This window comes from Martes martes, assembly GCF_963455335.1.
Source record: "Martes martes genome assembly, chromosome: 14".
Classification (NCBI taxonomy): Eukaryota; Metazoa; Chordata; class Mammalia; order Carnivora; family Mustelidae; genus Martes; species Martes martes.
The window spans coordinates 75,053,522-75,080,047 of NC_137902.1; the positions used below are offsets into that span (position 1 = coordinate 75,053,522).

Here is a 26,526-nt window from a genome sequence, read left to right on the forward strand (position 1 = left end):
GACATCATGACCTGAGCCGAAGGCAGAGGCTTTAACCCACTGAGCCACCCAGGCGCCCGTAAGCATTCTTTTATTGTATTGGTGGAATCTACTTCCTAGTATTTGAAAAAGTGAACGTGACATGCAGTTTCCCTTTCCCTGACAGCTCTAAATTGCACACTTGCACAGAGAACTCAGCTGTAATCCGTAAGCTGTGGGGAGTCCCTGACAGGCTCTGACTGCTTGGAGAGCTATCTCAAGCGCCCCAAACTCTCTCGTGCTCGATAGACGACTGCACTCTCCGCCAATCTCGCACCGCGGGTAGCAGGGAAAGGTAGTTCTAACTGGCAGCACTGATTGCCGGGACTGCCAGGTTCCGCGCATGCCTGTTTCTGCGCATGCCTGGTTCCGCCTTCTGCCTCCGTGCACTTCCTTCCACCGCTCCCTCCCCCCACTTCCATTCAGGTCTCGCGTGGGAGGCGATTCCCGCGCCGCTGAGTGTCCGCGCTTTTCTGGGGCCATTCCCTCCCAACGAGGAAGCGACAGGTGAGCCCGGGACAGCTGGACAAAGGCCGAGGTGTGGCGCCGCGCTGCCCGGGCGTCGCGGGTCGGGGGTAGGGGGTCGGTGCCCAGTAGTGTGGAGGAAATCCCCGGGCCCGCCGACGGCGGGATGGGGACGTCTGCATCAAGACTAGGGGTCGGAGACCCCACGTGATCGGCGACCCCACGTGATCGGCCCCTGCGCGGAGCGTGCGGGGCTGTCCGTGGGGTCCCGTTCCGGAGGCCGCAGGAGGAGGGCGTGTGCGCATGCACGATGGGTGTGCGGAACCCGTGGGTAGGGGACGGCGCAGCGGGGTGGACGTCTACGCGTGCGCGGTGGGTGCTTACGTGCGGTGGTCGGGGCTGTGCGGTTACCATCCAGCCTCGGGGAGACGCGTTCCCTCGGCTCTCCCTTTATTCTTCCGGGAGGCTGAGCTGCCCACTAGCTGTGCCCATCGCTGCATCCCGATGTGCGCTGTTAATCAGTCCTGACTTGCCCTGGCATTCACGAAGGGTCTTCACGAATTCTCTGCTTTTGTCTTATTTAATGGCAAAAAAAAAAAAAAAAAAAAAATTCCCCTCTTAAAGGTTAGCGACTTGTTCAGAATCACCCTGTTAGTGGCGGATACCAAAAGTCGTGTCTCCTGACTCATGAGAGAGAACTGTCTGCTTTTACACGCAAGGAAAAGCAAAGTACATTAAAAAGATCCTTTTGAAAAATGGCAACAAACATACAGAAACTGAAACCTAGACCTTTCCTTAAAGCATTCCTTTTTATAGCTTTCTGCGGAATCACTAACCAAGGGTTTAGTAACAGTAGGGCAATTGATAAACAGGTTAGTCCGGAGTATTTTTTAAACAGTTTTGGGGAAGAGTTAATGTAATTTCACTGGATGTATTGTTTGGTCTAAACTAGATTATTTAAAAATTTTTGTGTGTGTGAGCATCAGGGGAGGTTTAAACTGTTAAATCCTCAGGGAGCAAATATTTACATTTACCCAGTGAAAAACGTTATGTCCAGGAGCTACTACATGATAATATCAGAGTCATGTTAAATAGGGGGTTTTTCAGCATCTGAAGGTCGGAGGTACTGACATTCTTCCTGTTTATTGGATGTGTGTAGTTTTGTAGGGCAGGAGGATTCTGGAGCTGCTAGGCACGCCACATCTTCCATGGCCCCTTCCCTCTTGTAACCCAGCACATCTTCAGAGTTGTCTGCGTTTATCCAAGACAGCAGAAAATGAACAAGTCCCAGGTAAGTTATTTGTTCATTCCCCATTTTTTTTTACAGTGGACTTCGTGAGACTTGTAGGAGTCCATATGTTAAGATGGGGAAAATTAGTAATTGATAAAAATCTAACTTTACAGAAAATATAAAGTAACAGATCAGGAGCAAGGCCAGGTTGGCTTATAGATACATACTGATCATTATGTATCTTAGAGTTTCTAAGCTGATCCACAAATATGTCTCTGCTGTTTCTGATAACCATGGAAAAAGGAAGACACTGTATTTTGGATACAGACAGACATTTTTTTTTAAACACAAAGACTTCTTGAAAGGTATAATTTTTTGTCTTAACATAGGGACACATAGTGGATAACCTTCCAGTGAGAGCCCTGAAAGGGGTGCCTAAAGCCATTCCTAACTGAGAGTAATAGGGTCCAAGAGATAGTTAAAGTAGTGAATTTTATAATGGTCTTATTTGGTCCTGCTATAAAAGCTTGTATGTTCAGAGGAATGAATGGCCTGCATGCCTGTTTCAAAAACTCTCCGTGAGGACTTTAGCCAGCTTGTGTATTTAAGTTGCACAGCCAGTGGTTCAGAGGTAAATTCTCTGGTAAGTATGTCTGAGCTTCCCAGTCAAATTCTTCCCATAGAGTTCTGTCCTGGTCTTTCCCCTCTGCTGTTGGGATCTATCCAGGTAAAGGTGGCCAAAGATTTAATTGTAATTGCTTTCCTTGAAGAACTGCTGCATTGCTCTACTGCAACTCCTGGGGCAAGTCGTCTTTGTCCTCTTCTGATATCAGTCTTCTGATGGCTCTTTCGTGGAGTCTTCCTCATTGAGCCCTATGGTTCGGTTCCAGTTTTTCATCCTTTGTCTACTAGCTTTATCATCATATCAATACCCAAACACTGGAAAGATAGGTAGAGAGCTGAATAGTACTGTTCATTGTTTTGAATACTTCTAGAAATGTATAAATTATCTTCATGTATGTGCAATGAACATTTTCCCTCTCAATTGACCAGTAATTTGGGATCTATTCATATGTAGTTTATCCCTTTTAATGCTCTGTTTTTCACACTGTCTGGGTACACTATATTCTAAATACTATATTTTATTGATAGGCATTTAGGTAATTTCCACTTTTCATTAATATAAATGCTGCTGTGAATATCCTTGTTCTCTCTGCATAGATGTAAGTGTATCTCCAGACTCTGGAGCAGTGCTTCTCAAAGTTAGGTTCTTTGGCCAGAAATGGCAGTATCACCTTGAAACTTGTCAGAAATGCAGATTTTTATGATGCTCCCAGACCTTCTGGAAGAAAAATTTGGGGGGGGGGGTGCGAGGCCCAGCAATCCATATTTTTAACAAGGTGTGCATATGATGCTGATACACATCGAGTGTAAGAATTACTGCTCTATAATCCAATGGTTAGTATTTTTGAGTTACAGGATATGAGCATTTCTAGTTTTTCTAGGTAAACTTATTCATTAGAAGGCTACTTTTCCTCTCTCCTCTCCAAATATAAAAAGTATTTTTACACTAAGAGGTGAAAAACTTTAATTTGTATTTTTCTGGTTGTTGAGTTTTTTTGACTTTCATAAATCTGGCTTTTTAAGTTCTTTCAGACTATTGAGTTTTGTAAGAATTCTTATATATTTTAGGTGGTAATCTTTTTTTTTTTTAAGATTTTTTTTCATTTATTTGACAGAGATCACAAGTAGGCAGAGAGGCAGGCAGGCAAAGAGAGAGGGGAAAGCAGGCTCCCTGCCGAGCAGAGAGCCAGATGTGGGGCTCAATCCTAAGACCCTGAGATCACGACCCGAGCTGAAGGCAGAGGCTTAACCCACTGAGTCACCCAGGTGCCCCTCCACTTTATTTTTATTAACTTCTGCTTTTACCTTTATTCTTTCCTCCAGATACCTTTGGTTATAGGATGTTTTTTGTAACTTTTTGTTGAAGATGAGTTTATTGTAAAGCTCTTTATTATGCCCATGTAAGGATATAATTTGTTTACTACTACTTTAGCTGCAGAATCAGTATCAAGTATCAATATGTGGTGCTTTTTTTTTTACACAGGTTTCCATTTCCTTTCTGATGCCTTCTTTGATCACTAACCTAAAATGTATTTTATTTTTTAATCTTACTTTTATACATACAGCAAATGTATTAAAAAATCCACAGATCGTAAGTGTGGAGCCCAGTGAATTACCACAAATCTAATGCCCGTGTAACTAATACATAGGTCAGAGCAAACACTGGCAGCACTTCTAAAGCCTCCCTTGTACTTCTCTCACAATCCCTACCTGTTACTATGCTGGTCATTTGTTTGTGTGTAATCTGTGGCTTCAGTGGTAGAGTTAAGTAGTGAAATGATGAAGAACATCTGGCCCTCAAGACCTGAAGTATTTGCTGTCTGGCTCTTTACAAGGAAGACTTTCCAGATCCTTGGATTAGTTTATTAAATTTATTAATGTTGCTGTCATTTGTGTCCTGTTTAAAATTAACTTTCCTACTCTAAGGCCACATAGATAATAATCTCTGTTATTTTTTAAATGTATTTTTTTGGCTTTCACATTTATGCCTGTTTTAATGGACTTGCTATTTACTTTTGTTTGTTTAGAAATTTTTTTTTAAGATTTTATTTATTTATTTGGCAGACAGAGATCACAAATAGGCAGAGAGGCAGGCAGAGAGAGTGGGAAAGCAGGCTCCCCACTGAGCAGAGAGCCCAGTGCGAGGCTTGATCCCAGGACCTTGAGATCATGACCTGAGCAGGAGGCAGAGGCTTAACCCACTGAGCCACGCAGGCACCCTGTTGAGAAATCTTTTTATCATTAGGGCATTGCATCTTTTTCAGAACAAGTATAATTTACAGAAATTATAGAAGGCAGCTTTTTATCAAATATCAATGTTTAGCAATGTTTTGTTTTGCCAGAATATTATTTCAGTTGTAAAAACCATCTTCAGTTGCAAAAAGTAATCAAAAACCTTACTGGAGGGTGCTTAGGCGGTACATCCGGTTAGGCGTCTGACTCTTGTTTTCCGCTCAAGTCATGGTGTTGAGGTGATGAGGTCGAGCTTCACATTGGGCTCTGTGCTTAGCGCAGAGTCTGCTTGAGATTTTCTCTCCCTCTCCCTCTGCCCGTCCTGCTTGTGTGCTCGCTCTCTCTAAAATAAATAAGTAAATCAAGGGGCGCCTGGGTGGCTCAGTGGGTTAAAGCCTCTACCTTCAGCTCCAGTCATGATCTCCGGGTCCTGGAATCGGGACCCGCATTGGGCTCTCTGCTCAGCAGGGAGCCTGCTTCCTCCTCTCTCTCTGCCTGCCTCTCTGCCTACTTGTGATCTCTCTCTGTCAAATGAATAAATAAAATCTTTAAAAAAAATAAGTAAATCTTAAAACACAAAAAACTCTTTGGATTTAACTTGGTTTTACCAATATCCTAAGAAGTCTTAAGCTAAACAATATTTTAAGTAGGAAAACACGAATTTTTAAATAGTTTGGTATACTATTTCTGTGGTTATAAACATATATCAACTGGTTTCTTTTATAGGAAACCTGATGAGTTTATCACATCAAGCATTACATAATCCAGGACAAGAGCTAATTACCTTCTAACTAAAGTACTCTATGCAACAATTGCAAATATCAAAGGTATTTACTGGTTAATAATTGCTACAAAATTTGAAACAAAATATGTTTACTGGATTGTTTTTCAGATTGCAACTGCTCCTTAAGGATTTCCTGTAAATAAAAGCTCCAAAGCAATTCATGTAGGGCTTAGTTTACATCAGTACTTTTTTTCTCGGTTATCACTTTTTTTCTCTGCCCCCCCCCATGCCCCACCCCCCTGCAGTTGCACCATATTATTAAAAACACTAAGTGCCTGGGATATATGCTTCAGAAAGACAATGATTGAGTAATTTCAAATAACGTGGAGTTCTTCATGTAAAAAATATATTTTTTTTAATTTTTAATTTTTTATTAACATATAATGTATTATTAGCCCCAGAGGTACAGGTCTGTGAATTGCCAGGTTTACACACTTTACAGCACTCACCATAGCACATACCTTCCCCAGTGTCCGTAACCCAAACACCCTCTCCAGACCCCCCTCCCCCGGCCACCCTCAGTTTGTTTTGTGAGATTAAGAGTCTCCCTCCCGATCGCATAAAAAAGATGTTTTGTGGTCACAATTACTTCAAAAAGTAATTATATCCAAATAACCTGGCATGTCATGCTTTAGCAATTAGAGAACCATGGTTGACACCTGGCAGTTTATAAGTTAGTCAGATGTGAAATGCTAAACCATGTGAACAGCTCTCCTCTCTTTGGAGTGCTGCAAAATTCCAGGTTGACTTTATTTTTCAGGTAACATCTTAAGCCCACTTTATAGCATACTAAGTCATAAAGGACAAATCCAAGGAAGGTAATACCTTTCCTAAGTTACAAAACTGTAGCAAATTAATACAGTACTCTTTAATACAGTAAAATCCTTTGTTGTTGTTGTTGGAGTTATGTATTACTTTAGTAATAATTTTTACTCCAAAAATGTCATTTAAGTACCAAACAAAACACTGTGGTTTTCAATGGTGGTTTATAAAAGAGCATGTTATTTTATACAAATCCATATCTTTTAAAACTGTAAAATTTTTCCTTTTTTTAAGATTTTACTTAGAGTGCGAACGAGTGTTCACACAAGCAGGGGGAAGAGGCAAAGGCAGAGGGAGAAGCAGACTCCCTGCTCAGTGGGGAACCTGATGTGGGGCTTGAACCAAGGACCCTGAGATCATGATCTGAGGCAAAGTCTGATGCCTAACCAACTGAGCCACCCAGGTGCCCCTATGATTTCTCTCTCTCTCTTTTTTTTAAAGCATTCTCTAATGCAAACTCTTTAGGTTTACTGTAGCAAGACAATTATATGTATTTAAGTGGCTCAGCTTTGTTCTGGGGTTAGTCCAAAGCCAGGAAGAGTACTAATGCATGAAAAGCTTTACAGTTCTGCATTAAAGGAGATGTAATATGCCAATATGATTTTCCAGGTACTTTTCAGAAATTGTTAAATTTTCACAAATACTAGAATACTCGGAAATTAGATGGGCATTTCAAACAATACTACTTTCGGATGATCCCTTTTATTTAGAAATCTGCCACCTCTTTGTTTTGATCAAAAGTCATACAGCTTTTCTTCGGCTTATTTTTAAAAATCCTACCTAAAATATATTTCTGATTTTTAAATAACAAGTATATTGCCAGCTTGCAGAGATGTGGGGAGCGGGTGTATCGTATAACAGCTTTCATCCTCATTTCTCTTACAAACCTTGTCACTGCCATCGGTGTCTTCATGCTCCTTCTTGCCGAAGCTGCCAAGTCTTCAGTCTCAGCATTTAATTCATGTATTACCCATTCCATTGTTTCTCGGCCTTTTTTGGCATTTGAAGATACCATGCCTGCCATCAGTCCTTCAAGGTAACTGCTAAGGCTGACTCCTTCCACAGTGATCCCAGCTTCTTGAGTCAAAATGTTTTTTTCTGGGTCCTGAGGGTGTGGTTTGTGTATAAACTGCAGAAACCGTATTTGTAAGTGAAATATTAGTAGATTTAAGTTCCATCGTTTTCTCTACAGGATCAGGTACAGAGTGTTCTTGTACAAATGTTTTAGTTCTTGCTGCAATATGAGATTTCACAATGGAAGGCAGCCCCTGCTCTGTGCTGAGAAGTCTTTGGCTGTACAGCTTTCCAGAGTGATCTGTATGTCTGTCCAGTGCATCACCTCCAACCACACTGGGTCTTTCTGCATTGCAGCTGTAATAGTTTCCGATGGGTGGTCAAAGACGTGGTCTGAAGTCCAGATCTTCATGGTGCCGGCCACTTGCACAATGTCCCTGGTATTCACTTTTATTCTTTCTTTTAAAGATTTATTTTATTTATCTGAGAGACAGAAAGAACACGAGTGAGAGGATGGAAGGAGGGAGAGAATCTCAAGCAGACCCACTGAGCACAGAGCCCAACATGGACCTGATCCCACAACCCCGAGATCATGACCTTAGCTGAAACCAGGAGTCGGACGCCTAACCAGCTGTGCCACCCAGGCGCCCCTTATTTCTCATTTCTTACCACATCAAGGATGTCCCCTTCTATTCCTTCTTATCTAAAGTTTTTCTTGTTTTCATGAGTGCCTATTAAATTTTATTAAATGGTTTTGAACCGGGGCGCCTGCGTGGCTCAGTGGGTTAATGCCTCTGCCTTCGGCTCAGGTCATGATCTCAGGGTCCTGGGATCGAGCCCCGAATCGGGCTCTCTGCTCAGCAGGGAGCCTGCTTCCTCCTCTCTCTCTCTGCCTGCCTCTCTGCCTGCTTGTGATCTCTCTCTCTGTCAAATAAATAAATAAAATCTTAAAAATAAATGGTTTTGAACATCTATTGAAATCATCATATGATTTGTCTCCTCTATTTTCTTAGCTGGTAAATTACATTAATTTTTAAATGTAAAACAAAGTAGATATTCTTGAAAGAAACTGAGCTGGGCCATGATATTCTTTCTATATATTCTTGGCTTTAGTTTGATAATACTTTGTTTTCGATTTTTATATTTGTGTCCCTCATGAGAAAGAAAGACCAGTAAGTGTTTTGGGAGGGGAGGGGGGGCAGGATGTGTTCTTGTTAGGACTTAGTATTTAATATCAGGAATATGTTGAATTTATAACATGAATTCTGAGCATTTTCTCTTGCTCTCTCTACAAGATGTTTTATTTTGTTGCTACTTCTTAGGTTTTTCATTCATATGTGAGGCCATCTGTGCCTGGAGTTGCCTTCATGGGAAGATTTCTTTCTTCCTGTCTCTCTTTTGTTAAGGGAGCTCTGTTCCCAACTTGGGGCTTGAACTCACAACCTTGAGATTGAGAGTCAGGTGTTCCATCAACTGAGCCAGCCAGGCACCCCCATGGGAAGAGTTTAAATTATAGATGCAATTTCCTTAATAGACATGTGGCATTAGATTTTAGAATGTATGTATCAAAATTAAATAGGAACTGTTTTTGAACAATATTTTGTTACTAAATTTATAATGGTTCACAGATATTTTTGATGGTATGGAATGTTTAAATTACATGGTTTGTTGGGGGAGTGCCTGGGTGGCTCCGTCAGTTAGCTTCTGCCTTCGGCTCAGTTCCTGATCTCGGGGTCCTGGGATCGAGCCCTTCATTGGGCTCGCTGCCCAACAGGGAGTCTGCTTCTCCCTCTGCCCCTTCCCCTGCCAGTGTGTGCTCTCTCTCTCAGAAAAATAAATCTTTTAATATAAAATAAATAAATAAATAAATAAATAACATGGGTTGTCACTTAATATTGGCTAGATTTTTAATCCTGAAAATATCTGAAATTGTTTTTTCCATGGTAGATCTTCAAGACCTTCAATTGATTTTTAAATATTTTAAAATCCTATTTCTGTTTATTGGGCTATACACTGATTTTCTACCTTTTTCTAAATCTATTTTGGTAGTTCCTTAATGCTTCGACCCAAAGCATCAGTTTCTTTTGGGATATCATACAGTATTTTCTTTAGGAAAACAAAATATATTTCATGGAGATTTGAGTGTATCCTCCTATATTTTCATAGATACATGACTGTGTCTTAAAGTGCCCTCATATTTATAGTTGTATTTTCTTTTCTTTCTTTCTTTTTTTTTTTTTAATTTATTGATTTCACAGAGAGAGAGAGCACAAGCAGGGGGAGCAGCAGAGGGAGAGGGAGAAGCAGGTTCCCCAATGAGCAGGTAGTCCAATGTGGGGCTCGATCCTAGGACCCTGGGATTATGACCTGAGCTGACGCTTAACCAACTGAGCCACCCAGGCACCCTTATAGTTGTATTTTCTTAACTGATTGGCTTTTCCGATATTTGGTGCCAAAAAAGATAAATGATTTCTTTCTCGAAGAATCATCTTTGCTCATTTCATTCTTTTAGCCTTCAGTGTTACCTTATCTGCTGTGAACTAAGTTAAACAACTTTAATTTTGCTTATATATATTTTTTAAAGATTTTTTTGTTCATTTGAGAGAGGAAAAGGAGCAGGGGAAGGGGCAGAGGGAAAGGAAGAAGCAGACCCCACCGAGCAGGGAACCCGACATGGGGCTGGATCCCAGGACCCTGAGATCATGACCTGAGCCCAAGGCAGATGCTTAAGTGATTGAGCCACCCAGGTGCCCCTATTTTGCATATATATTTTTTGCAATGTATTTGATATTTGCCCATTGTTTTGTTTTCAAATTTTCTTGATGTTGCAAATAACCGGTTTTGTTTTCAAATCAGTTGTGTCGCCTATTGGTAAGAAATTTAGCACATTCATATGCCATCTTATACTTTAGGTTTTTTGTTTCATGATCTTGTTTACTGTATATCCTAGTATAACATCATTAATATTTTGTGTGTTCTACTTTGTTATAATTTTTATCGTACACTCAGTTTCTTGTTGCACTGCTGGTCAAATTTACTTTCTTTTTCCCCTAATTTGGTAAATTGTTGCTTTCTAGTTTTGATTATGAAGACAGTACTGTTATAATAGTCTGTATTTCTCTGTTAACATATCTTCGTTGAGTAATGTTTTATCATCAGGATCTTTTGATTGTCCATTTCTTCCTTTCATCCAAACTAGAAAAGAATGTCAGAATGATACTACATTTACATATCACTTCCAAATAATTGCCTTGGTTTTGCTGTTGTATTTCAGAATCTTTTGTTTTAGTCTGTCAGTTTTATGAATAGTATGTCATCAATATTATGCCAGGAACCTCGTGTGTATTATAAGTTCCAAAAAGTATTTTTTTGGTCAGTTAATTGAGATAAGCTGTATATAACTTAAGTGTCAAGCTTGATGAATTTTTACGTGTGTGTGTGTGTGTGTGTGCGCGCGCACACGCACGCACACACACCCCCGTGTAATTACCACCCAGTATCCCAGAAGTTTCTCTGGTACTTGATGTTCATCTTACTTTGACATCTATTATCATTGATTAGTTTTGCTTGTATGTCTGGCTTCCACTCAGTATTGTATGTGTGAGATTCATCCATTTTGCTGAGCGTATCAGTTTTCCTTTTATCTTCGTTATGTATGCCACTATATAAGCATACTGCAGTTTCATTTCTCCATTCTGTTGATGGGCTTTTGGACTGTTTCCAGGTTTTGGCTAATAAAACTGCTCTGAACATTTCCTATAGACCCTTTGGTTGACAAAACACATGTTCCTGTTGGATATATAACTAGGAGAGGAATTAATACATATAGCTTTAAATAGAAATTCCCTAATATTTTCCCAAGGTGTATGTACTTGCTTATCCTCCCACTGGCAAGGTATGAATGTTCCAGTTTCATATTTTTGCCAGTATCTCTGTTTGGTATTTTCTGAGTTTTTCATTTCAGACATCCCAGTGTATGTGTCATTGTGGTTATCATGTGAGAGTTAGGTTCGGGGTAGGTGGTAGGTACTGGATAGGGGCATGAAGGAGCTTCTTAGTTTCAGTAATGTTTTATTTCTTGATCTACATGCTGGTTTTATGCATGTGTTCACTGTGTGAAACTACATGGAGCCATTCGTACTCCAAGGTTCACTTTTGTGTTGTTTTTATATATATTCATACTTCAACAAATTTACAAAAATCACAGAGTTACAATGACAAATTGTTTATCTAAAGAAGTCTCAAGGATATCATTAAGCTAAAACCAGGAGTCAGAATAAGGTTAATTTTTTCATATACGGAGGTCAGAATTCTTCAGCATGTTTCCTTCCGCCCTTTTTCTTCAATAAGAGAGAAAGAAAGTGTGCACTCATGTAAGGGGATGATTAGGGGAGGGACATAGGGAAAGGGAGAAAGAGAATCTCCCGTGGACTCCCCACTCAGCGTGGAGCCTGATGCGGGGCTTGATCTCACGACCCTGAGATCATGACATGAGCCAAAATCAAGAGTCAGATGCTTAACAGACCCAGCCACCCAGGCGCCCCTAAATTGAACACTTTGTATATTTCACCGGTAAGTGTAGTTTTTGCTGTAGGTATATATGAAAGTCCATTATCACACTAGAGAAATTTCTTTATAGTTTGCCAAGAGTTTTTTTTTTTTTAAATCATGGTTTTGTGTATATACTCAGATGATCATATTATCATCTCTTAGTTTTTAAAACTATTCATTCTTATTTTTATTTCCACCTTCAGGAAATTCCTTCATGGCCTGTTCTTTCTCTGTTTTCCAGTTAAAAAGTGAATTTTTCCTCACCTTGCATTCTTGATTATTTTCAGTCTCTTACTTCTCTGAGAGCTTTCTGATTCATTGTTGGTGATGTCAAATCCTACCAAATTATTAATGTTTGTCAAATCTTTATTTTCATTCTAGACCTACAGTATTATGTTTCACATTTAAAATATATCTTGTTAAAATACAGTGTCCAGTTTATTTTTTCCTTACTTATTTTGTGATACTTGTGTTTATGCAGCTGTTTGTGCATATACTCTGAGGAAACTTCTTTCTGCCGATGATTGGTGGCCATGTTCTATCACTCTCTGTCTGCTTATCAATTCCCTTTTTGTTTCACAGCTTTTGTGGTAGTAGTTTATCTAAGTGGTGGTTTTTGTCCTTTAGCTTTCCCTTTACTTTTTTGGGAGAATTGGTCTATAAATAAAAACCTAGTCACATAATTTTAATATACACTCAGATCTCTTCTCTGGGTCCCCTTTCTTTGAAACAGTGAGTCGTAAAGTAGAGGCATGCGCTCTAGATGACATCCCAAACAATCCAGTTGGTATCTTCTCTGTGTTCTACAGGTATTTCAAGTGTAACAGTTCCAAAATCTTCCCTTCTCATTTTCTACACGTCCTAATTATGGGCTCTAAATTGAAGACTTCGAACCTAGAATGTGTACTGCAGTGAAATAAAATATTAAGCTGTCTTTTTACTTTTCAAAGTTGAGGAAAAATAAAGCTTGTCACAAAATATATTGATAATTTATTTCCATAATTCATAAATACAAACTTGTGTAGTACTCAGAAATACTCTCTAAGGTTGGTGGTGATCACGTATGTTGGAGACTTGGTCTGAAATACTCTGTAATCCATTCCATGGCTTGCTTTCTTCATGGCCCTTTCTGTCCTCACAGTGCCGGCTGTTTCTCAACATTTCTTGTGCTGTTTGCCCTCTGCTCATTTCCCAAATGTGCTAGAGGAGCCCTGCCTTCACATGTACCATGGAGTTGCGTGAACAGCACAGCATTACTGTTTGTCCCGTAGCTGTTCTTCAGTGAAGCTCAAAATAGAACTAATTTTCTTCCTCATTTATTTCAGTCTGTCTGCTGTGTACTCTCACCTTAGCAGTCGTAACATACTACTGCGTGTTTTCTTACCATATTATTGCTACTTGAATCCAAGAACAATTTTAATAATCTTAGCATTTCTAAGAACTAGAGTGGTCACAGATACAGGGTGTGATTTGATCATTTTTTACATGAATAACACCTTAAGGCAATGGCATAGTATTTCCATTATGGTTTCTTATCTTCCCTCAAAGTATAAAGTCAGATGTTTTGCAAACTATTTTGGTAATCCTGGTAAGAATTGGTTCCCATACGGCTTTTTCCATGTTACCCAATTCTGAACATTTCAGATTGAACAGAAATTCCAGGGATCAATGTCGTTTAAGGATGTGACTGTGGGCTTCACCCAGGAAGAGTGGCAGTACCTAGATTCAGCTCAGAGGTCCCTGTATAGAGACGTGATGCTGGAGAACTACAGTAACCTTGTCTCACTGGGTAAGGTCTGTTTTTTTTTTTTTATTCTAAATAGCATGTTCTCATTCTTTTAACTGTGAAGCATAGAGACACTGTAGAGTTGAATGATTTTTAATATTGGAACTGAGGAATCAGTGTTGATGGATCTCTTTTGGGTACCAGGAAGATATTTGTGTTTACCTCTCCAGTGAAATGTTCAATAGCGTCTTCGTCGAGCAGCTCCGGAAGCTTGCGGCTCTTTCAGAGACCCTGCAGTCCAGGCCTTCTGGTCTGAATCCTAAACTGTTTTGCTTTGTCAGGGTATTGTGTTACCAAACCAGAAGTGATCTTCAGGCTAGAGCGAGGAGAGGAGCCATGGATACTGGAGGAAGAATTCCCAAGCCAGGGCTTCCCAGGTGAGTTAATGGACACTGCACAGATGAACGTCAGGGCATTTAATATTTTCCCATGATTAACCCAGAGGTTGACAATTTTCGAGAATGTCTCTTTAGAAGTCTTAATCCTGGGAACTGACTGGGAATACTGGTTTTTGAACCAAATCTCCAGAAACCACTCTTAAAAAAACATTCTTTTTGATTCACTTTTTGAGTATTTACCATTCTTACCTCTATCAAAAGACCAGTCTTTGCCTACCTTATTTTTACTGTTGTTTTTTTCATTCCTTTGTTTCTCAAAGCAGTTTCAGTTGCCTGCCTTACTGTCATCACGCATTCTTTCATATGCTCATTTTTTGACTCAAATAATTTTCGAATAGTTGCTATTATCTATGTGTTGATGAGCTTATACAAATAGCAGTAGCAGCCAACAAATACATGAAAAGATGGTCAGCGTTACTAAACGTCAGGGAAATGCAAATCAGAACCACACATCACACCATTTAGAATGGCTAGTACCAAGAAGAGAAGAGATAACAAGTTCTGGGAAGGATGTGGAGAAAAAGGAACGCTTGTACACTGCTGACTGTGATGTAAATTGGTTCAGCTACAATAGAAAACAGTATAGAGATTCCTTAGAAAGTAAAATATAGAACTATCCTGTATGATCCAGAAGTTCCACTTGGGAAGACACCCAGAGGAAATGAAAACAGGCTGTCAAAGAGAGAATGTGCGCGCTGGTGTTTATCACAGTATGATTCACAATAGCCAGATACGGAAATGACCTTAGGTTCCTGTCAGTGGATGAATAGCTAAATAAAATAGGTATGTGTGAGTAATGTCCTTTCTCAGCCATGAGAAAGGACATTCTGCCACTTGCAAAATGGGTGAACCTTGAGTGCTTTATGTCAAGTGAGATAAATCTGACAGAGAAAGGCAAGTACTGCATGTTGTCACTTGTATCTGGAATCTAGAAAAGCCGAATTTGTTATAAACATGAGTAATGTGGTGGTTACCCGGAGGAGAGGGGTTGTGAGAAAGAAGAGATGTTGTTTAAGTGTATAAAAGTGTAACTAGTAGTAAATAAGCCCTAGAGGGGTGCCTGGGTGGCTCAGTCATTAAGCATCTGCCTTCGGCTGGGGTCATGATCCCAGGGTCCTGGGATCGAGCCTGGAGTCAGGCTCTCTGTTCAGCGGGGAGCCTGCTTCCCTTCCTCTCTCTCTCTGCCTACTTGTGATCTCTATCTGTCAAATAAATAAATAAAATCTTAAAAAAAAAAAGGCAGTAGAAAAATACCTAAACACTTCAGAATTAAACAAGACACATGTAAGTAAAGCATGAATGAAAGACAGCCCAGAGGAAAATTTTAAAATAACGTACAGAAATGTCAGGTATCAGTCTCACTGGAGTTCCCTATATGTGATGAGTTGTATTTCTCTTGATACTTAAGTTTTCTTTTTGTGATTCTTTTTTGATATTTTTACTATGATGCATCTTGGCGTGGATCCCTGTTTATCTCACATGGAGTTTTTCTTCTTGAATTTGCATATTATTTTTCTCTTAAATTTGCAGGATTTTGCCATCATTTTGTTGAATGATTTATCTCCTCTTGCTCTTCCTTCTCTTCTTTTGATATTCCCATTATGAATATGTTGGTGCAGATAACACTGTCTTTCATTTGTTTGAGGCTTTCTTTGGTTTTATTCATTCTTATTTCTTTTGTGTAAATGATATCTATTGATGTATCTTCAAGTTTACTAATTCGTCTTCTATAAGCTTGAATCAACAAGCCTGTCTAACGAATTTATAGTGCAGGTATTATAATTTTCAAATTGAGAATTTTTGTTTCATTCTTTTCAGTTTGTTGATATTCTCTATGTGATGAGGGTGCCATCATTACCTTCCTTTACTTCCTTGAACATGGTTGCCTTTTGGGCATGTTTGTAACAGCTGCTTTGAGAAGTGCTAAGTCCGATATCTGGACTCTCTCAAGGGCAGTTGGTTGCCTGCTCTTTCCCCCATATATGTGAAATTTTCCTCTTTGTCTTGTGAATCACAAGACAAATCTTTTTTCTTTCTTTTTTTTGGGGGGTGGGGGGACAAAAGGGATATTTTAGATATTTTGTATCTAGCTGTATACTGATTCCTTCTTTCTCTGAAAGGGCCTGTTGTTATTTTTCTTTCTTATTTATTTGTTTAATGACTGGATTGGATTATTTGAGGTCCTTTCCTTCCACGGTGTACGTCTCTAATGACTCTTGTCAGAGGGCTGTGCCTTGGGGGTGCCCAGTGTTGATGGCAGATAAGTTTTTCAAAGTGTTAGAAAGGAAAACCTGATGGAACTTGAATGAGAAAAAGACGCACAGTTACAATCTGTTTCAACATCCCTCTCCTGATAAATAGAAGAACACTGAGTAACCAAATTGACTTAATTGACATTTATAAAATATCCCCCACCCCTACACACAAATAAACCAGTGGAATACACATTCTTTTCAGGAACACATGAACGTAAACCAAGGTAGATCGCATTCTAAGACCTAGAACAAATCTCAATTAATTTAAAAGGAGTCAAGTCATATAAAATATTTTTTCTTACCAGAGTAGAGTTAAATCTAGCCAAATTAAAAATCAATAACAGAAAGAGCTTTAAAATTCCTAAATAGAAACTTAATGGCACACTTTTACATAACTTGATGGTTCAGAGAAGAATTTGAAGGGAAAATTAGAAACTATTTTGAGCTGAATGTTCATAAAAACAGAATTTGTGGGAAATCAACATATAGGAAATTTTTATATTGGAAATGAAGTATGTGTATAATATTTCATTGATTTCATTATTTTCCATATGATCTTTATTCCTTACTTCTCTTACTGCTTTTGGGTTTAATTTTATCTTTTCTAGGGTTTTTCCTCTATAGAGACTATAATCCTACATATATGCATATAATTTTATTTTAAATTTTTTATTTATTTTACAGACTACCTTCTTTAGCCAGGGCCTTCTTTGTGATCCATTTCTTCTTTCTTTAGTTTTATTGTCATTTTTCTGCTCTGTCATCATGCCTTTTTCAATGCTATTTATTAAAATTCCAGTGAAGTCTCTTTTCTCTTTGGGCTCTCTGTCAGTCTGCCTGGACTACTACAACAAAACACCACAGACTGGGTGACTTAAATAACAGAAATTTGTTTTCTCACACTTCTGGAGTCTGTAAAGCCAATGTGAAGGTGCCAACAGGATTGGTTTCTGGTGAGCCCTATCTCTTCAGCTTGCAGACAGCACCTTCTTGCTGTAGCCTCATATTGCTTTTTTTCTGTGCACATGGTGGGAGAAAGGAAGTTGGTGTCTCTTCTGCTTCTAATAAGGGTGCCATTCCTATCAGATTAGTCCTACATCCTGATGACCTAATTCAACCTTAATTGCCTCCTTAAAGGCACTGTCTCCAGATATAGTCACATTGGGAATTAGGGCTGCAGCATATGAATTTGGGAGAGGGACAATTCAGTTCATATTTGGCTCCTTGTAATTTAAGTCTATTCTAATGTCACGTTGCCCTTTTTACAATATTATTCCTCACCTAGGTCACTAAGCGTTGTGTCCTTAGTTCCCATATACTCTTGGAGTTCCCAGTGGTCTGAATTGTCATGTATCAGAACTGAGATGTCATCTCAGTATTCCCCCACTCATAGTGGGACTTCCCCTTTCTGGGAATGATTCTATTTACATTTAATCATCTTTGAGTTCCCTGTCTCTTCTTTATGTGTGGTTGCTACAGTATGTAGCTGACTCTTTCAGTGGATGTGGGCTCATTATCAGTTTCTTCTGTATTTAAATGTTTCTTTCCTTAGTGGTGATTTGAATTTAGTAGTACTTTGTATCTCCTAGTTATGCTAAAGTCGTGGGTTGTTGTAGGTAATTTTATTTGCTCTCCTTATATTGATCCATACGTTTTTTTTAGAGGGGAGATGGACACACTCAGATTTTACTAGGTGCTGTTATTTTTCAGACATCGGAATGCAGATGTACATGTTGTAATAGCCAGTTTCTGCTCCCTTTTTGCATTGTGCCAGGCTTTTGTTTCTTGTTTTCATTTCTGTTTTTTCATGTCAAACTCAAGAATAGAAAAAAATATGTGCTTAAAATTATTTTCTTCTCTAGAGACTAAACAAGAAATCCAAATCAGCTATAACATAGGGCATTTGTATATATATTGCATTCCATAAAAAATGTGTTAATATTTCTATGTAAGGTTAGTTTTTCTTATTTTTAGAAATCTGGAAAACTGATCACAAGAAAGAAAGAAGCCACAAAAACCAGCCTAAACATGTGTGGGAAGTTGCATTCATCAATAATAAAACACTAACTAAAGAACAAGGTAATGTAGTAGAAAAACCACTTAACTTGGACACAAAGTCTTTTCCTTCCAGAAGAACCCTCTGTCAGTGGGACTCATGTGGAGTGAATTTCAGCCGTATTTCAGAATTGTTTATCGATAAGAAAAACCATTTAGGAAAAAAGACTGATGAATTTAATGCCTGTGGAAGGTTGCTACTCAGTATTAAACATGAGAAAACTCATACTAGAGAGAAAAGTGAATTTTTTAAAAATGGGAAAACGTTGAGTCATGATGAGGACCCTATTCATCCTGAGAAGATTCAAACGTTAGAGCAAAATTTTGATTATAACATTTATCAAGAAACCTTCCTTGAAAAGGCAATATTTAGTACATACAAGAGAGAGATTGCAGAAGGGAATGACTGTGAATGTAATGAATATGGGAGAACCTTCTTTGATAACTCCTTCTTATTCCATCGGATAAATTCCTCAGAGAAAAATCACTGTGGATTTAGTGGTTGTGGAAAATCCTTATGTGTAAAGTCTACCCTTTTGAAACATCATGGGGCACCTATGAAACACTATGAATGTAATCAAAGTGGGAATAATTTCAGGAGGAATTTATGCCTTTCACAACTTCAGAAAACTCATAGAGGAGAAAAACACTTTGAATGTAATGAATGTGGGAAAGCATTTTGGGAGAAATCCCACCTCACTCGACATCAGAGGATACACACAGGAGAGAAACGCTTTCAGTGTAATGAATGTGGAAAAACTTTTTGGGAGAAGTCAAACCTCACTAAACATCAGAGGTCACACACAGGAGAGAAACCCTATGTGTGCAGTGAATGTGGGAAAGCCTTCAGCCACAAGTCAGCCCTCACGTTACACCAGAGAACACATACAGGTGAGAAACCCTATCAGTGTAATGCATGTGGGAAAACTTTTTATCAGAAGTCAGACCTCACTAAACACCAGAGAACACACACAGGGCTGAAACCCTATGAATGCTATGAATGCGGGAAATCCTTCTGTATGAATTCACACCTTACAGTGCATCAGAGAACTCACACAGGTGAAAAACCCTTTGAATGTCCTGACTGTGGGAAATCTTTCTGTCAGAAGTCACATCTTACACAACATCAGAGAACTCACATAGGGGATAAACCCTATGAATGTAATGCATGTGGGAAAACATTCTACCACAAGTCGGTTCTCACCCGGCATCAGATAATTCATACAGGGTTGAAACCTTATGAATGTTTTGAATGTGGGAAAACCTTCTGCTTGAAGTCTGACCTCACAGTACATCAGAGAACTCACACAGGGGAGAAGCCTTTTGCATGTCCCGAATGTGGGAAATTCTTCAGCCATAAGTCTACCCTCTCTCAACATTATAGGACACATACAGGGGAGAAACCCTTTGAATGTCATGAATGTGGGAAAATCTTCTATAATAAATCATACCTAACCAAACATAATAGAACACACACAGGGGAGAAACCCTATGAATGTAACGAATGTGGGAAAACCTTCTGTCAGAAATCTCAGCTCACGCAGCACCAGAGAATTCACATAGGTGAGAAACCTTATGAGTGTAATGAATGTGGAAAGGCTTTCTGTCATAAGTCCGCCTTAATTGTCCACCAGAGAACTCATACAGAAGAAAAGCCCTATAAATGTAATGAATGTGGGAAATCTTTCTGTGTGAAGTCAGGACTCATTTTACATCACAGAAAACACACAGGGGAGAAACCCTATGAATGTAATGAATGTGGGAAATCCTTCAGTCACAAATCATCCCTCACAGTACATCACAGGGCTCACACAGGAGAGAAATCTTGTCAGTGTAATGAATGTGGGAAAATTTTTTACCGCAAGTCAGACCTTGCTAAACATCAGAGATCACACACAGGGGAGAAGCCCTATGAATGTAACACATGTGGAAAAACCTTCTCTCAGAAGTCAAACCTCATTGTACATCAGAGAACACACATAGGAGAAAAATCGTACAATTGAAGTGGATGTTAGTAGTGTCGAGCTGCACTTCAGCAGCCATTACACAAGAGTTCACACTGGCAGAAGCCCTGTTGACATCCTGAATGTTCGGGAACCTTCTTCCACACAAACTGGCCTTATTTTACTCCAAAGTAGACTGCGACAAATGCAGGACAGTCTTGTTAAGTAACATTCCATTGAATGTCACCAAGCAAATACTGGTATAAAACGTTACAGATTTTTTTAATTTGTAAAAGTATCTTTGTTTGCTTTTTTAGCAAAAATACAAACTAGGTTATGTCAGAATTTATATTAAAGAGAAACCTTTCAATTTGAGGTATATAGCTTGAAGATTATTTTTAGAAGTAATACAACATTAGAAGTTGAGTTTTGGGTTTTGATGCCATATTTATCTTTGGGAAACATAAGAAATTGTAATTTATAGATGTGTATTGTGCCATGTAAAGCTTTAAAAACAAAAAAAAAGTAAAATGAAAAAAATAGACTTACAAGAAGTTGCAGTCGTACATAGAATTCTCACGTGCCCTCCAGCAAGCTTCCTCTGTTGCTGTCTTCCACAACCACGGTAGATTGTCAAGCACAGGGAGTCGATGGTACCACAGTACTAAGTCACATACAGTCTTCATTCCCATTTCAATTTTTACATGCAGTTTGTGTGTACATGTAGTTCTGTGAAATTTTATCACTTAATAGTTTGATTAACCATCAACACAGCTTACAAAATCAAAAAGGAATCTGCAGTTTCTGTTGCATTAGGATTACAAGGGAATCACGATTTCATCACGAGAAGTTCCCTCGTGTTAATCGTACTGCAGCCCTCATTCTGGCAATCATGTGAATATGAAGCTTTTTAAAAGCAGAAATAAACTGCGTAATTAGGGCCACAGCCTGAAATCCTTATGTGAAGTATCCCTCAAGTGTGCAGGATTTGCGTATCCACATACGGTACCTTATATAAACTATATGTGCTTCATATGCATCATGCAACTTAATCTAGTTGTGAACACAGAACAGACACTCCTAATTTGGCAGTTGTTACCATCTCAGGCACATCGCCCATGTGTATAAGGGCTGAGCGGTTTGTAAAAGGAGGCCCACAGAGCTCATTTGTAACCATTTAGAATGTATAAATCAAAATAGCAAAGTGGCAAATAGAATGTGTTCAGTGCAGAGGGATATCTAGTCCCTAGTCTCATTTTCCCCATTCACCCATGGTTCATGTCAAACCAGGAGGTGCCTTGAGCGTACATATGTGAGTCCTCTAGTCCTCAGCCCAAATTTTATATAAACCCTCTGCAAGTAACTGCCCTCTAAGGTAGAGGCCAGTGTAGCCAGAGACAGATATGAGCCCTTGGAGATTTTTGACTCTGTGAGAAGGTGGGTTGAGACTGGAGTGGGTGGGGCTGGAGTGGAGCATTTATTGACTGACAGGGTATAAAAGTGGTATAATAAATTACACCATCAGCCAGATAACACAAACCAGGTTACAGAAACGAATAATCTTAACTTGCACAAAGAGTCTAAGCTTACATCTTAGGAAACTAGGAAAAGGAGCTGATTAAATCCAGCATAAACGAAACAAAAGAAATAATACTTAGAGCAGAAATCAGTAAAACCAAAAGTTAGTTATTTGAAAAGGTCAATGAAACTGATAAACATCTTTGCTACATTAACTGAGAAAAAGAGAAGATACAAGGTGCTGACAAGAGAATGAGGGAAAGCCATCACAGCTGATTCCATGGACATTAAAAGGGTAATAATACTATGGACTGCTCTCTGTCCACAAATTTCACAACCTAGATGAAATTAAATGGACCAGTTCCTTGAAAGACACAATCTGCCAAAACTCACAGAAAGATCTAACTAGGCATATAGCTGTTAAAAATATTGAGCTAATACTTAATCTCCCAAATCAGAGTGTGTCAGGCCCAAATGTGTTCATTAGTGAATTCTACCAAACACTTCAGGAAGAAGTGATACCATTTCTCTACAATCTCTTCCAAAAAGTAAAAGCAGAAGAACTACTTCTTAACTCATTCTGTGAGGCCAGCATTGCTGTAGTAGCAAAACCAGGCAGACATTACAAGAAAAGGAAACTGCAGACAGAACTCTATGTCTTGGAACATAGATGCAGAAATCCTCAAAGTCATTTACAAATTGAATTCAACAGTATTTATTTTCACACCATGACCAAGTGGGATTTATTCCAGGTATGCAGTCCTGATTCAACATTTGATAATCAGTTCATGTAACCCATCACATCAACAGGCAAAAGAAGAAATTACCATACGATCATACCAATAGGTGCAGAAAAGCATTTCACAAAATCTTAACCCACATTCACAATAAGAAATCTCAGCATACTAGGAATTTCTTTAACTCAGTGAAACATGTCTACAACAGCCCTATAGCTAACATCGTACTTAATGGTGAGAATAGATGCTTTCTCGGTAAGATAAGGAGGAAGGGGGCCCTTTGACCACTCTTTTTCAGCCTCCTTCTGGAAGTCTTTGCTAACACAGTATGACAAAGAAACTAAACTTGGATTTGGAAGGAAGAGATAATAAAACTGCCTGAATTCGCACATGACATGATTTTGTAGGTAGAAAATTCCAAGGAGTCAACAATAGAATACCTTGACACTGGTAAGCAATTATAACAAGGTTACAAGGTACAGTGATTGAGTGGTAAAAAGAAATGAGCTCTCAGGAACAGAAGACATGGAGAAACCTGACTTACATGTTGCTAAATGAAAAAAGCCGATCTGAAAAGGCTTTACACTTTGGTTTCCGTCTATAGTGCATTCTGATAACAGCAGAAGTGTATGGAGACAGTAAAAAGATGAGTGATTGCTAGGGGTTTGGGGCAAGGCAGGGAAGGTTGAATAGGTGGATTGTAGAGGATTTTTAAGACAGTGAAACAATTCTGTAGGATATTATAATAGTAGATACATGTCATTTATTTGTCAATGCCCATAAAGTGTAAAACACAAAGGGTAAACCCTGAGGTAAACTGGACGTTAGTTAGTAATAATGTATCAATACTGGCTCATCAGTTGTAACAAATGTGCCACACTAATGCAAAGTACAAATAACGGGACTGTAGCAGTGGGTGGAAGTGAAGGGGGTATATAGGAACTCTGTACTTTCTGCTCAATTTTTTTGTAACTCTAAAACTACTCTAAAAAATAAAGTGTATTAAACAACCCTGCCTGTGTATAGCAGTGTAGATGAATCTGTGAAGCTGCTTTCTTCTATACTTAAAAAATTAAGAACTCACATTATTCAGTACCAGTTTTCCCATGGTGGGAGGCAGAATGCATTCTCGGAAATCGTATATTGACAGCCACGAAACCTGTTTTCAGTTATAGCTTTTCTGCTCTTGAAAGCCTTATTATCTTTTTGGGAAGTATCAGAAATTTCTTACCTCTCTTCATAACATCTTGTTTCTATATTACGGTTTTTGTTTGTCATAGGTTTCTGCACTGAAAATATAACCAACATTAATGAACATTTGAGATGTTTTTATAGTCTTTGGAATATTCTAAATTATAGTAACTGCGGCCTGAAATTAAGGCCTAGTATAATGGACTCTTTTACATCTGAAACCAAGACGGAATCCCACCACCAGCCGAGTGAATAGGAGGCAGTTAATACACTTATAATGAACAGGATGGTCCATCCAAGATGAAGGTCACCATCTAAGATGTAGTTCATCTAGTTATCATTAACTAATTGTTCTTGACTGACTAACTGGTTCTGTGATATGACAAAGGCGCCTTGGGACAGAGCTGCCAGTTGCTGCCAGGCCTCCCTTTGACCTGCACTGTACTGCCACCTTTTTGGGCTGTCACTGTGTCTTCAGTGTGGCTGTGTAGCTCCTTCCTGTAAAGGCAGTGACAACACTGTTCCCTAACTGCATTTGCACCCCACCTACCAAAGATCTGGCTAGAAATCTGTGGTTACTGCATAGAGTGTGGTGACCAAATCTGACTGCTCAGGGTACCCATTCATAGCATGGTTTGTTATTGTGTACCGCTGGGATGGGCATGCAGCTGTCCTTTGTGAAATTTTGGAAAGGTAGGATGACCAGCTCCGGGAGAATAAGCATGGCATTCCGGTTGTCTAATGAGCTGTTGCTCAGGTAAGGGCAGGAGCCTTCCCTCTTTCCTCTGCTACTCCTTCCCTTGCTGCCATTGTGCACACACCTGATGCCCAATGGTGTTGAGGTGCACATTTATGGTATCCTGTGGCTCAGATGGTGATAAGAAAAGAGGTCCCTTCCAAATTGCCAGAGGAAGTAGCTCCAATGCTCTTCTGATGCAAAACCTTTAGCCAGTGAACCTGAGGTCTACTGAGCACCGCTGTTTTATCATTATTCCAAGGGTCTAACCTTGGAATTATGGAGCTTCATGGCTTTGACCTGGGCTATAGACAAATGACCTTACTGTTTGTGAACCCTGACCCCCGGGAGATTGACTGGCATTTCCTGGAGGAAGTGACAACTGCCAAAGAGGCCAACTGCTGGGCTCTGGTACTTTCCTTTCTGACCACCCAGGTCCATGCTACAGGTGACTGAGTAGAGACGAAAACAGAAACCTGCGACTTTACGTGGCTAGAAATCCAAAATATTCTGAGGGAATTTGTACAGAGAAAGGAGAGAGAGATGATGATGTGCATGGTAGAAAAAAAGAGAGCCATAGAGAAGATGATCAGTCAACCACCAAGTAATGGGCCAAGCACACCCCTGCTGCTCCAGTCTTCCCCCTGTGCCTGTGTTGGAAAGAAATTCTCATCCTCTTGCTTAGAGGGGAAAACACACCCATTCTGTGCCTCAGTAAAGGGGATTATTCGAATGCGATTTAAGCCCAGGATCTTTAATCTGTAAGAAGCAACTATTACCATGGAGCAGACCATGGCCTTAAAGATCCTGACTGGAGGCTCTCTGGGAAAGGAAATGTGTAAATGTGATCAGAGTAAAGAAAAAACCCCTGAGGTCTATCTAGTGACAACAAAAAGGAAAGAAGCAGCAAGACAGAATGAGGGAGGGGGAGGGACTTGGATACAGGAAGAGGAGACCACAAAATGATGGAAATTAAGGTCTACAGATTGACCCAATTGGGGGAACATACTTAAATAATTTACACAATGAAAGACAAAAGGGCTTTTGTACCTCTACTATTTAGTTTCTGAATTGACTTAAATATTTGCTGAAGTGCACCATTGGCAAATTTCCATGGCCTTAAAACAGGGCTCAAATTATGGCTATATCTGGTCATTCCACTCAGTTTAATCATGTTACTCCTTGGAGGAGTTACTGAATATAAAATAGAAGTTCCATAGACTAAATATTGGTGTTTCCTTAAAATTCACTTGTTGAAATCTAAACTCCAGTGTGATGGTATCTGGATAAGGTTTGGTTTTGAGGATCGAGCCCTCATGAATGGGAATAGTGCCCTAATAAGACTCCAGAGAACTCCCTCAGCTTTTTGCAAGCGTGAGGACAGCGCAGAAAGACAGCCGTCCATGAACCGGGAAGCAGGCCCCCACCAGACCCTGATAATGCAGGGCGCCTTGATCTTGGACTTGCCAGCCCGCGGAACTGTGAGAAATAAACTTCTGTTGTTTATAAGCCACCTGGTCTCTGATACTTTGTTTTAACAACCTGAACAATCTGAAACATTCGGGATAAATGGGTTTGTTTTACTTTAACCAACAGAACTGTAGCCAGAGTTCTCCATGGTATAGCACCCATTGACTTAAAGCACCATCCCACAGTAGGTTCTGATCCAGTGAATATAAACTTTGGGCACTTAATCAGTTGACAAAATGGGACCCCTCATGTACTGTACACCCCAGTTGAAACCATTGTGAAGTCCTGTTTAGAGAGGAAATGATTATCACTACTGCTTCTCCATTTAATAGTCCAGTTTAGTCTCTTCTTAAACCTGGAAATACTGACGGCACTTCACAGTGGATTACCATAACTTCAGTGCTATGGCCCATCTGTTCAGGACCCAACACTGCTGTTACTGAAATTACTCCTTCTATCCCAGGAGCCACCACTACAGATTTTGTTCTTACAGGTTTGGCTACCATATTCTGTTCAGTGCTCTCTTCAACGGCCTCAGCCACAATTTGCCTTCACCTCCGAAGGGGCACAGTACACCTTTCCCAGTCTACCAGTGGGATATCTCGGCATCTCTGCCTCTGCACATAGTCTTTGCAGACAGTATCTTAATTGCATCCACATTTCTTCAGGAGCACAGGTATGACATTATACTGATGA

The 26,526-nt window shown here is 39.5% G+C and overlaps 1 protein-coding gene and 1 pseudogene across 3 annotated transcripts; one reads left to right on the top strand and one right to left on the bottom strand.

Moving 5' to 3' along the window:
* The first annotated feature begins 430 nt into the window (after nt 1–430).
* LOC308355150 (uncharacterized protein) lies at nt 431–21,803 on the top strand. Of its 2 annotated transcripts, none has more exons than XM_080823163.1 (5): nt 431–525; nt 1,643–1,774; nt 13,386–13,530; nt 13,809–13,904; nt 18,155–21,803. In XM_080823163.1, exons 2-5 carry the CDS (start codon nt 1,760–1,762, stop codon nt 20,236–20,238), a joined length of 2,340 nt encoding a protein of 779 aa, XP_080679289.1. In that variant the 5' UTR covers nt 431–525; nt 1,643–1,759; the 3' UTR covers nt 20,239–21,803. The 2 variants fall into 2 exon arrangements, with proteins under 2 accessions (XP_080679289.1, XP_080679290.1); XM_080823164.1 differs by having other exon boundaries at nt 494–556.
* Nucleotides 2,978–7,602, bottom strand: LOC308355459 (PRELI domain containing protein 3B-like; annotated as a pseudogene). The gene is made up of 2 exons: nt 7,064–7,602; nt 2,978–3,056 (listed from the first exon to the last, which is right to left on the bottom strand). The product of its transcript is annotated as a PRELI domain containing protein 3B-like (transcript).
* Nucleotides 21,804–26,526: the final 4,723 nt, after the last annotated feature.

Bases quoted from the DNA above. Each gene is read 5' to 3' on its own strand.
- LOC308355150 (XM_080823163.1), top strand. The intron at 13,531-13,808 runs GTAAGGTCTGTT...TTGCTTTGTCAG, and splicing joins CAGTAACCTTGTCTCACTGG to GGTATTGTGTTACCAAACCA. The intron at 13,905-18,154 runs GTGAGTTAATGG...TCTTATTTTTAG, and splicing joins CCCAAGCCAGGGCTTCCCAG to AAATCTGGAAAACTGATCAC.